Source organism: Perna viridis, chromosome 11, assembly GCF_037379345.1.
Source record: "Perna viridis isolate PV_CMFRI_1.1 ecotype Kerala chromosome 11, ASM3737934v1, whole genome shotgun sequence".
Classification (NCBI taxonomy): domain Eukaryota; kingdom Metazoa; phylum Mollusca; class Bivalvia; order Mytilida; family Mytilidae; genus Perna; species Perna viridis.
Window position 1 is genome coordinate 22,418,165 of NC_142455.1, and position 13,343 is coordinate 22,431,507.

The 13,343-nt window shown below is 31.9% G+C and overlaps 1 protein-coding gene across 3 annotated transcripts in view; it reads left to right on the plus strand.

Moving 5' to 3' along the window:
- LOC148603373 (mucin-like protein) overlaps positions 1 to 12,610 on the plus strand; it is a 30,285-nt gene extending 17,675 nt beyond the window's left edge. The window contains exons 5-13 of one of the 3 annotated variants that reach the window (XM_088551871.1): positions 1,025 to 1,106; positions 1,375 to 1,499; positions 2,254 to 2,382; positions 3,255 to 3,422; positions 3,873 to 4,043; positions 4,504 to 4,674; positions 7,732 to 7,914; positions 9,862 to 9,948; positions 11,764 to 12,610. In XM_088551871.1, the coding sequence (XP_088407997.1) occupies positions 1,025 to 1,106; positions 1,375 to 1,499; positions 2,254 to 2,382; positions 3,255 to 3,422; positions 3,873 to 4,043; positions 4,504 to 4,674; positions 7,732 to 7,914; positions 9,862 to 9,948; positions 11,764 to 11,810 (1,163 nt within the window). In that variant the 3' untranslated portion in view covers positions 11,811 to 12,610. The other 2 variants (XM_088551873.1, XM_088551872.1) reach the window with 2 other exon arrangements.
- The last annotated feature ends 733 nt before the right edge of the window (positions 12,611 to 13,343 follow it).

The following is a 13,343-nucleotide window of genomic DNA, read 5'->3' on the forward strand; positions in this document are numbered from 1 at the left end:
GACAATGGTCCAATCAGTCACCCTTTCCTCCTCAGGAGATATTGACAATATAATCTTTTACGACATGTCAAAAAATGAAAATCTTAAAACATTTGTAAACAATTAAAACAAGCTGCAATGAAATGTATATTGCTGTTTTTGAGACTAACTGTCCTAAACTTTTCAAATCAGATTAAATGTTATGAATCGTAGAAACGATCGGAGACTTTCAATATGCCGAGTTATTATCCTTTTACAACCTTTAATTCTTGGGTGCACTGTATTGTATGGGATTCGACTAGGTTCGACGGTGTTGTCTTATAAAGCCAAAAATTTCCGTTTTTTTAATATTTCGGCTGTAAAAAAGGCACCTATGTATTGTCTTATTTTAAATGCAAATATTGTGTATGTACGTGGTTTAAAATCAATGTGAACTCAAGTGTGCAAAAAAAAGCGTGTAGAAAGAAATTTTTATTGAGCCATCCTGTAATTAGATTGCAAATTTTGAACTTTTTCGGCAAGATTGGCGCATGCGCAAACGAAAAACAACGTCAAGCGACTATATTTATATATCCTTAATACATCTGTACCATTACAATACAGGAAATCATTTGAATAATGGATTTAACTTGACTTAAAGACCTTTCTTAAGGAAATTGAAGACTTGTTGACAGTTGGCGGCCATCTTTAAAAAAATGTAAAATCGAGGTGGCTCACGGTTTTAATTCAACAAGCATAAAATAAGGTATAACTGTGCAAAATATGGTGCTTGTATCATAATTTGGAATATTTTGGTGAAATCCCGAGGTTATCCGATCCACTATGTTTGATTGGGCACAATTCCGGGTCATAGACACATGAAATATCTGGCACGTGATTATAACCACAATCAATTAAACACATAAAAATCTATTAACACAGAACAAATGGCCAAAATCTTTATTTGTAATAAAATCCCAGATTATGTCGTGTACAGTACAATTTCAACATTTTAATTGTATATCTCTATTTGTTAAATCGACATTTTTACTCTAATTTGGGACAGGTAGTTGTGGAAATGAGACACTTGAAGCAAATGGTTCAGTGCAGTACATTACATCACCTGAATTCCCTGAGAAATATGCAAAGTATAATTAAGACATCTCTACAAGTTATTCGTATATACTGTGTATCCAAACGAAGCCATATTTCATGATAGCATAAAATTAAGAATTGCATGTTCCCTGTCATGGTCTGCAAGATGATGGAAACATCACCCGTTTTATTTTATTTGCTGATTTTTTTCTAAAAATTAATGCTACAAGCTATCTCGGTACTCAAAAGTGAATTGAAATTTAAGAATTAAAGCTTCATTAACTAGATCTTATATCATTGGTTATATGATTTACTTCGTAGGAATTTAGATTGTGTGTATCGTATTTATCCTGGGCATCCCGATGCAAATATTTCGTTGGATATTCACTTTGTTGATGTGGAATTCCATAGTTCTTGCATGTACGATTATATCACTGTAAATGGAGGTAGGAATTTATCAATTTACAATAAATTGATGTTCGAAGTGCTCTTTAAACAATTAAAACGGAGACGTGTGGGTACTTTGATTAGTTTTTTTTTTTTTAAATGAGCATCATTTCCTCAATTACATATAATTTTACTTGGTGTCTTTTAGTTGCATCTTTCATTATTTTTTATCAATGCAGAAGTTCACAACCGCGATCTGTACTGTGCAAGTATTTTTTTTTCGCTGGTACCAATTTTCGTGGTTTTCCTGGATAGGCCAAACCACTAAATTTAGTTCCAAACGACAAAGAGATTTCAATTGAAGTGTATACTGAAAACTTCTCACAACCACGAATTCAAGAATCCACGAACTTCCCTAATCCACGAAAATTGGTATCCACGAATTAAAGTACTTTCATAGTATTTGCTTTGTTTTGATCTTTAGTTTTAATACAACTTTACAAATTTCTTCATCATGTGTAGATCTGTATGATTTCTAAAGCAAGGGGAAAGTCAAGATCAAGTAGGTTTGGATGCTTGCACAACTGGTAGAAATACTACATAGCCACGACAATAGTTTCTGACTACCTAATCTTACTTTATCATGGTTCCTTCTGGAAACTTAAGTTTTTGTTTTTAGAATAGCGTCTGATTGAATATAAGATTTATTTCCTTATTTGTGGTGTACGCTTGTCTATATATAGAAAAATCTTGTGGTCATAATTTAATTTTGTTTCAAGTTAGTGTAAAACAATTGAGACATTTTTGTTGTAGCGACCTTTTGTGGCAATGATATCTGGCAACCCAGTTGGAGTTTTGTAGATAATGTCATCATAGTTTCCTTTCACTCTGATGATATTACCAGTAAACGGGGTTATATTTTATCATTTAAACAGTTACCAGGTGAGAGTCCAATAGGCTAAATTTCGAAATCAACATAAGTTATATTATTACATTAACACCAATGAATTGTTGGATGCTCATTGTGTAATAAACTTCGATAATTCACATTGGACATAAACCATGTATTTTCACTCTCCGACATTAACTCTTTTTGATGTCACTGATGATCATGAATTTCAATAAACCGGTCAGAAAATTGACAATTAAATACAATGTATAATGAATTATAAATTAGATAATCAATTGGCTCTCCTAAACTACCAAAATATAACTAAGAACTTGTGGAGCTATACATCGTTAAGAGAATTCTCGCACCTTTTAATCCTTATGTACAAAAAACCTTAGATGGCTAATAAGTACAAGAAACATTTTAACTATTTAATTTTTTTTTCAAAGGTGCACCATCGTTAATATTTGCTGTAGTTTTTAGTGTAATAAGAACTTACCCTTCAACTTTGAAAAATTGAATATTAAGACCATTTTTTTTTAAATTACAAGCATGGTTCTACCATGAACCACCCTTGCTTAGGCGTCGATTTCACAAAATATAAGTGTAAATTTGATCATAAGTAATGACGTCACAACCTAAAATAGCATTGCTAATAACTATTTAATATTACTTCTTTAGTGCTATAGGTAAAGGTATGATAAAGAGTAATCAAGGGAACCATGGTTATAGTGGTAATCAAAAGAATGTAATCCAGGAACAAATTTCATTACATGAAAAAGGACAATTTATATCTTTTCCAATCTACAAAATATCAACGAAGAAATTTAATGAAATCATGTTTTTTTAAACATTATATGCATTATAGGAAAATCAATAATGTCAGTAAATTAAATATGAAAAAAACCTTTACCTATTTTATAAGTTGACGGGTCTTGGAGTTCGTGGAATTCCACAGAATGTTCAGTTTCATGTGGAGGAGGTACATTAAACAGGACAAGAAGATGTGATTCTCCTTCTCCTTCTCCTGACGGCCTACCATGTCCTGGTAATGATACTGATGAAGACGTTTGTAACACTCAACCATGTCCAGGTATCATTTACTGTCAATATCATATACATTTGTATTGTTTGTTTTTTTCTTATATTTGATTACAACATAATAGTTTCTTTTAAACTTGTTAGGTTTATAACAGTAGTTTAATTGTGTATTGAGAATAATAGCTGAATTCTCATTACTGGAATAGTAGCTGTATTTTCATTAAGTGTTTTCTATTTATTTCAAATTTGTCGGATTCGTGGATTGAATATTTTTTTTTAAATATTTTGTTTCCTTATGTGGTAAATGTACTTTTTTGTTTGTTTTTGCTTTTTTTTCATATGCGAAGTTTAGATTTATTTTCTTTTCGACATCTAAAGTACGGGTGGTGAAAAGTCGTCCAATATAACAAGACTTTTTCTAAACGTATTGAAAGTTGAATAAGCGTAATATGATAATTTGATAAATTAACTTATAATGTACATTCACATGATTGTCAAACAGTTGATGGATCTTGGGGACAATGGAGTAACTTCAGTGAATGTTCTGTTAGCTGTGGAGGCGGATCAATGAACAGGACAAGACTATGTGATAGTCCTCTTCCAATCCACGGTGGCTTGTCATGTCCTGGTAATGAAAGTGAAATAGAAATCTGTAACACACAGCATTGCCCAGGTATATCATCTTATATATTTCATATCTTTAGGTAAGATATTGTTATTTAGTATATATCACATATACCATCACAAAGATGTTGCAGAATAAGTGGAGACGCCCAACATATAAGACGTATCATATATATTACTAAAGTAAAAACAATGTAAATACAATTTATCTTAAATGAAATTATTTGTATAGAATGTTAACTACATGACAGACGAGCTCGTTTATTAATTATTTAGATGCTTACATAATTGTTCGAGAACGGAGGCATGTACCTTACAGATTCTGAAAATGGTTTTGAAAATGGCAATTCAACTATCAGTTAAATCAGGACCCTTTTTGATATAATTCTCACGAATGGCTGCCTATATTATATAGAAACATAATTATTGAGTAACATATTGTATTTTAGTATTTATGACACATAACATCATAACAACACCCTGAATAATGGTCTTTAATGTTTTATTAGTTGATGGATCTTGGGGACAATGGAGTAACTTCAGTGAATGTTCAGTAAGCTGTGGTGGCGGATCAATGAACAGGACAAGAATATGTGATAGTCCTCTTCCGACACATGGTGGCTTGCCATGTATTGGTAATGCCATTGAGGCAGAGACATGCAATACTCAATTTTGTCCTGGTAAGTGTTTGGTATAAATAAATGATAAGTATACATATATTAATAGCTTAAAACACAGTTGAATCAAATGCAAGGATATTTCGGTTTTTTAATCAATGACTTTTGTCGGGTGTGTTCTTGTACTTTTTTTATCTTAACAGTATAAAGTGATTGACAGATTCTGTTATCTACGGTTGTTATAAAGATTAATGAGAACATGAAAGCAAAACAAAATAGTTTGGATATCTTTTCTCATGAATGAATTATAATAGTACTTTCAAATGACTTAAGCTGGTCATGAAATCATCAGACAATCTTCGAAAGTATTTTGTTCAGTATTGTAGACAATCGTAGAGAGAATTCCGTCGAACTTAGTAGATAGTTGTCGATATTATATGTACCAAGTTGTTTGATAATCGCGGAGAATGCTTCATTTAATAACACTCCAGACAAGAGGACACAAGAAAAAACAAAAGTGTTCCTTCAAATAAAAATCTGATAAACGTTTCATTTTATTGAAAACGATTAAACGTATGACGAATGCATGTTTATTTTCCATGTTTAAACCCTTCATCTGCAATTCTAATCACATAATGATGTTTTTTTTTTCTGTTTATACCATGTCGACAGCGTCTGCAGCAGAGATCTTACCTTAATTACAAACAAAGCAAAGGTTAAGGATCGATAAGGCCCATATTTGGCCACTTGCATAAATGGAAATTAGAAATTTGATTTTGAGAAGTTTTTCTCCGGTTAAGAATGTAAAATGAATAATTTAGCATGTTCTTCCAAGTTCAAAAGCATATCATCTTTCAATGATTGAAAATTGGCAAATATCTGAATTTTCTACTTAATTCGGCAAATATGTGCGCTTTTTTTAACCTTATTTGAATTTTTGAGTGTCTACCCAACTTGACCAAAACTGTTGTCAATGATTTCTAAATTCGACTTTGTTAGGAGTCAAAATCTGTTCAGATGTCCCTGGGTCACGTTGGCGGGAACATTGAAAATTACAAATCTGCAATACGTATATATCCAATATTTATTATCAGAGGCAGGCGTAGAAAATAATATCAGTAACAATACCTATACTGCTACTGCACTCTAAAACGAAGAGATAGTGGAAAACCATAAAACTCTGCTATCCTATTTTGGTCTATCTACAAAAGACGATAATTGTGATCTACCGTCTATCTACTTAATTCATAAACTCCACAATAATCCAACAAACAACTCTGCAAAGCTGGATCTGCAAAATGTACCACCAAACTTTTTTCAAAACGTTTAACTTTTATACTCACAGCTGTCAAAGAGGGTCACCAGTCCTACCACGTCACTTGTTACTCCCGTAGTGGTATTAATTCAATGTGGATCATGAAAAATTCGAAAGATCTTCTGGAAACCCTTAATTCAAGATTGTTATCAGAATACAATAGCATTAAAACCTATGATTTTCAACTCTTCATACTTCTATTCCCCATTTTCAGTTAAAATCCCGACTCACAAACATTATATATATCGTTGTTACTCGGAAAAAGACAGTACACTTATCTTTAAATATAAGGTTCTTCGTAGAGATGCCTCATACTTTGTCATAAACAATTCGAAATCATCATCCAAATATACCGAAAAAATACTGGAATTTGTGATCAGCAACGTAATTGTCCAGTGTAGTGGACGCGTTTTCCAACCAACGGTCGTTATTCCAGTTGGAATAAATTGTCCTACTCTACTTGCCGACCTATTCCGTCACTGTTATGAAGCCGACTTTATCGCTGATCTGATCCAAAAGGAAAAGGAACATCATTTAATTAGATCTTTAAATCTCAGTTTCCGCTATATAGATGACGTATTATCATTAATCAATCCTAGTTTCGGGAATTTTATACTTCGCATCTACCCCGAATAACTTGAGATAAAGAATACTATAGAAACTGTGAAGTCAGCCTTATATCTTGACCTACACTAAGAGATCGATAATAAAGGAAAACCATTGCCCAAACTTTACGGCAAACGCGATGAATTTTCATTTCGTATTGTTAACATTCCTTTCATTTGTGGCATCATCCTTCGAACATCTGCGTATGGAGTTTTCAATCATATCACAACTCATACGTTATATCAAAGCTAGCCGTAACTACGTAGACTTTTTGTATCGCGCTAGTTTACTGACAATTAGGCTTCTGGAACAGGGTTGTGCAAGATTGAAGTCATCACTACTGAAGTTTTATGGTCGTCATCATGAACTCGTGGATCGTTACGGAGTATCCATCTGCACTATGAAAACTGATTTGTTCAACGTGTCACAGTTTTCTTTCCTTTTCCATATACACTGGACTTGACTTTTAATGACCAAATCGGTGGATGTTTTTAGAAAAGCAGAGCACGCTTACCCTACCGGTGAACCTGTCCATACTCCCAATTTTAGTGGTGTCTGTACTGCTCATTTACTTTTGTTACTTTCTATGTACTATTTTGGTTATTTTATGTCTTTGTTGTGTGTGTCTGTTTTCCATTCTGGTGTTTGTCCCTGAATTACATTCTTTTGATATCCGCTAGAATCTTGGTTCCTTTGATTACTTTTATAATAGAAAATTGGCATTACGTCTGTTATGATTTGCTGCTCCATAAAACTGAAAATTGGTGATTGGTAGAAAATTAAGAACCACGTTAAAAAATCTTATCACCCATTATACAATATAAATATCACTTTTTGTTATTTGACTTATTTTTTTTCGGTAAAAGGGGTGCAGATATGGAGCTTATCGTACATTTTTGGCATTACAAATAGAGGTTTTGGAGATGTTTTATGATAATGTTAATGACAATGTTTACAAACGTATCAACAACATCATATGCTTCTACTATTGGAAATACGTGCGACATAAGATTCACATCAATATTATTTTAGTAAATTACATATTAAGCGTTTTTTCACGAGTAAAATAAACTGCTTTCTTTATACATGACTGGCTCCTCTTCATGTACTTGGCAAAATTAATTACTACAATACAAGCAAGTAATTTGGGAACCTTTTATTTTTATTTATCATAAACTGCCTGTTTTTTTTTAACTTAGGAGACTATGAAATTTGGACACCATGGTCCATATGGAAAGAATGTTCCAATGCATGTGCGGATGGTTTAAGGAAGTCATACAGAGCCTGTGTCAATAAAAGAACTACAGAGGACGGACTATCATGCAATGGAACAAGTATAAAAGTAGAAAAGTGTAATGTAGATGATGGAAGAAGTTGTAGATGTAAGTATATATAAATCTTAAGGCCTTATTGAGAAAAAGAGTCGCATTGCCTTTTTACCTTTCAAATGCACACTATGAATATTTCAATTTTAAGGTAACCACTATTTTTAATAGCGCAAAAACTTAGATTACTCCCCATTGTGGTAACTAAATATACACTGTTTGACCTCCAAATTTATGTGGATAAAAATTTGAAATAGGAGATGCACTATGTGAATATGCAATATAGAAACTGTGAAAAATTAAATTCCATTCAGTGGATTAAGATAATTAACGGATAGAAGGCGGGTACCGCGTAACGGAAGGCAGTACAACCGGACAGACACCCGTATCACTATATATTCAATTCCATTTGAAGTGGGGGTATAATGAAAATTCATAGCAAGTGAGAGTCTTCTCATTTCAATGTATTTCAATGCAATTACAACTCGCATTAAAAAAAAATGTAAACAATTTCTTTTTATTCGATTCTAATAGTATAAAATGGGGTTTAATTCATACTGTGTTCTCCAACTGTCTGGTTCTGCAGAGACTTAATTATGTAGTTTGGTGATTGGATCTTTTTCTATGCAGGTGGATCGGTTAACTAAAGGCAGTATAACATATAATGTCTGTTTGACCAATACATTGTAGGATTAAAAGTATACTTGAAACAAGTATACTCACCTTTAAATAACGGTTTCAAAAACAACCAATAAATAATACGATATAATATTGTTGTATGCTTCTTGTAAAGACTTCTAAAAACGTTTCTCAGCGATAAAGTCAAAGTTAACAAAAAAGCAATTTCTTGCGCAGAGAGTGCTATTTCAAAGCGTTATATCTGCAAGATGGCAGATTGATACATAGTGAATCAGGTTATAGTTTTGCGGAGGAAATCGAACGAAAAACTGTCATCAAAGACTCATTTTATTTCTTTCTCTATTAGAAGTAGATGTGAAATGATAATTACCGACTTAGAGTCAGGAAATTCGCCATAGCTTTCATTTCCCACCTTATAGAAAAAATATAACTTCCTTACAATAAATTTGCACGATAAAATAATGTTTGTTTGGTGAAGCTGATGCAAAGTCATAATATATGATTTTTCTGCAAATATTAATTGCTAGAATTTTGTGGTAAGAGATAGTGTTGCACTGATTCATAATAATAATTAACTTGAAAATCATTTTCTGTCCGTTAATAAATACAATGCAGCCGGTGATGATTAACATATAAAATAATAGAAGTATCACATGATCGTATCACTGATGATAGACAACATTCGAATCACATTACAAAATAAGCATTGTGCATATTTTTGTAGAATTAACCAATGAAAGATGTTTTTTTTTCAGTACAAAATATTACAAATATATGTTTTTATAAACCACAATTAGCTCGACAATATATACCGATGGTACAACCTACCTCGTAAGTTACAAATCAATGGACTTAAATGGATACGAAAAGACTATGTGACTCCATAACCATGTAACCATGGAATCGAATGCCACAAATAAGATTTTTAACCAAACGGATGAAATAATTCAAAAATTTTAAATCTTTAAAATCTTTATTTAACTCATTTTGATAAGCATTACTAAGGACTATAGGTATAGATAGTGTATGTATGATCTGTCAAATTGGAAAACGAAACCCACATTTATTTTCACGTCGGCTTCAATGGATATAACACAAATCTGTGGAAATACATGTTTACATTTGTTTGCATGTTGGATCATATATCGGATAACAAATGTGTTAGACAACATGACACGACATTAATCCGATTTAACTGAACATGATGTGAACCACATTTTTGTTAGGTGAGACGCATGTAAAACTAATGTTTACCGTTGTACGAGGACGCGAGATTTGCTGAATAGGTTCTCAAATATATTGTAACATGCAGCAGCTGTAACATTTGGTTTTTAATTATGGTTGTTCAACATGTGCTTATTTCAGCTAGATATGTCTACGCAATATTAGGAATTACACTTACCGTGGTGTGTTTTATGATTTTTGGTGTTATACTTGTTGCTAAACTGTACGGTAAGTATGTATAGTTATGTGATAAGCGCTAGTCAGTAAGTATGTATAGTTATGTGATAAGCGCTAGTCAGTAAGTATGTATAGTTATGTGATAAGCGCTAGTCAGTTCTTATGTCAGCTTTGATAGCTTGTACAGTTTGATTTGATTATCACGTAGAAGGGGGATTTTCTCACAACAACAAAGAAAACAAAACAAAAAAAAAAAAATAAAAAAATACATTTCACATTTACACAAATGCTTTTTACCTTTATTTCTTATCAACAAGCAAGAATGCATTTTAAAGTTATAAGTAGCATTCTAGCTAAGAATCATGCAAAATGTGATACATGGTTGAAAAACCTACATTTTTTTATTTTTTATTTTTTGCATAAAATGTTAAAGTAAACAGAAATAAACATGTGGTTTTCTATATAACCCGTGCTCTTATATAGAATATATTGTAGAATTCAAAATTAGGGGAGATAACTGTGTAAATGACAGTTAAATATAATAGAAACTGCTGGATTTTCAATGTGGATTATCTCTTAAGAGCGGACAGATTGGAATGAATAATTATACATTTCATTATATAGATCTATAAAGCAACTTAATAACGAAAATAAAAATTTGTAGCCTTTTTGGGGCGTATCACATTTTACAGAATTTGCATGATTCTTACGAAGACTGTCATATAAATATCTGGGGTTAGAATGTATATCGTCCCCTTTATCAGTGACTTAATTTCAGATCTCGCCACACCCAAACGTATAACTAAGACTGTATATATGATCTGTAACTGATTCTGAATAAGAAATAGAAGTGAAATCGGTGAGTTTTTGACATGCATGAATCACCTTCTGTCTAATTTTGTATGACAACAACTACTTACAGCTAGTTGAAAAGGACCAGTTCCAATGTCAATACAAATCTTCGCATTAAAATAGCTTTTTAGGTCGAAATCTGCCCTACATTATACCAATGTGTCCTACTTAACTACCACAGAACACCTGTGTGATCTTTTGGATACTACCTTTTAAGTTTGTACAGCTGTCAATTATGATGAGCTTTACCTCTAAGGGTCAAATAAATACATCTCACTGAGGCCATTTATATCATTGTTCAATTTTTATACTGGTACATTTTCACTTTTATATTTTTGGGCATCTTATATAAACAACCACTGTAAGCCAAAGACAAAAATTTTAAAAAATGATACTAGTATTTACAGGCACTTTACAACATTTTTTTAAACATTTTTTAAAAACTGATTAATATGAAGGTCCTTAGAAGGACTGGTGCATGCATTTATATTGCAAACTGAAAATACTGCCTTTTTGCAAAAGTGTAATGAATGTTACCATTACTTTAAGCTCTTAAAACTACTTTAGTTAGAAAGAATCTCAGTTTAACAATGTATGAGCATCAACATCTTTCAAAAAGAAGTTTCAGCATTCAGTTCAATTAAGTAATTGATACAAAAATTAGGCTTGGTCTATGAATATTTAAATAAAATGAACAGTGTTATCCAATCAGAAACAAGTAAATCACTTGTATATAGAGTACAAGCTATCCAAACACAGTGGTGAATGGCAGTTATATAGAGGTTAAGGTCATCATAACTGACAGCTATTCAAACTTAAAAAGGCAGTGTCAAAAAGATCACACACGTATTCTGAAGTAGTTAAGTAGGACACATTTGTATAATGCAGAGCAGATTTCTACGTAGAGAGCTATTTAAATTACTCACATAAATTAGTATTGGAAGTGGTCTTTTTCAATTAGCTTTAATAGAACACTATTCTACATTAAGTATATATTATCTGTTTTGTTTTCAGGGTGTTCATTATTCTCCCGTCCACCGAAAGTAGATGTACAAACGTAATACGTTAAATAAGACAAAGACAAAAGTGAAATCGAATAAGTTATATCTTGTGTAACAACAATTCGACATTATGCATGTATAAAATGATCACCGTTTTGTTTGGAGTACGAGTAAGCAATATGGATGATGATCGTGTATTGATATTGCCAAAGACACATAAACACTGATTATATAAATTGAAATAGATTTGTAACTATTGAAACGTTTGGGTAGAGTCTTTTGTATGCTGTTGACTTACATACACGAACAAACTTTATCGGTGCATTAATGTAGTTTATATTGTTTGTAACTCCAGCTTATTATCCTATCCACAGAACATGCTGTATTATTCACAAACACGAGGTTGGGTAATAAGCTCGATGTCAAAACAGTTTGATATATAATTGTACTTATGTTGTAATGAATTGCTCAATACGTTGTTGTTACATTTGATAAAAAAAATATTTAAATTGGTTACTTTTTAAGCTCTAAACATTCGAATAATCCGCAAATAACGCTTAATAATAGAACAAATTGAAGGTATTATAAGTAAGAAAAAAAATTAACTATATTGACCCTTCTCTTGCTAAAAATTCATGTTTGTTTTAATGCTCTTTCGTGATGAAGTTTATGTACGAAACTTTATTTTACTTTTATTAATAGATTATAATTACCTTCCTCCCTACTAAAAACTCAAAGCAACAAACAATCAAAGTTCAAACAACAGACACATGTAACTATCAGAAAACTTGAGTGCATCATTATCAAGTACCACTCCTTGTTATGATATATTTGTTCATAATAGATTCTTGAGTACATAAGTTGAAGTTATATTGATGTATTACTGTAAACGTAATACTATTCGCTTTTTAGAAGAAAACATAAAAGCGCGAAAAAAAGGTACCAGCAAAATTGACTTTTAACTCTATATAACACTTATCATTTTGATACCTCGAAAATAAGAATTGAGGACATGCAGGAGTATTCACGTCAAGTTGAACTGTACGAATTTACCGCTTGTGTTGAAGTGGGCAACATTTTAGTAATAATAATTTTTCGATCTTCACCTTTCATGTGATTTATGTTAAGGCGTTTATTGCCTGATTTTTTCGATCTTTTAATACCTTTCCTGGTGGAGCTGTGATTAAGCATAAGGTGTGTTTAAAATCCATTTTCATGAAGGATGAGTAAATCGTGTGCAAAGAAGCGATCAATTTTCTTTGTCAAAAGGTCTTGAAAATGCTTCTTAACAACGGAATCACTTAATCATATTAACATGTATCCACACATTTACATTGCTAATTTATTTTAAAATAAATGATATTTCAAAATATCCTATGTAGCAGACATGCACGGTATGATGACCAATATTTCCTACTAATAAAAGATGAATAGAAATCCGTCCAAAAATGTAATTCAAGTAGGATAATTAAGTTATAAGCACTGTTACTTGTCTAACTTCTCAATTATCGAGGACACGCCTATCAGTGATGATAGCATACATTTTTATACAAACCGTCTAGGTGATAATTCATGGCAAATATTCAAATAATT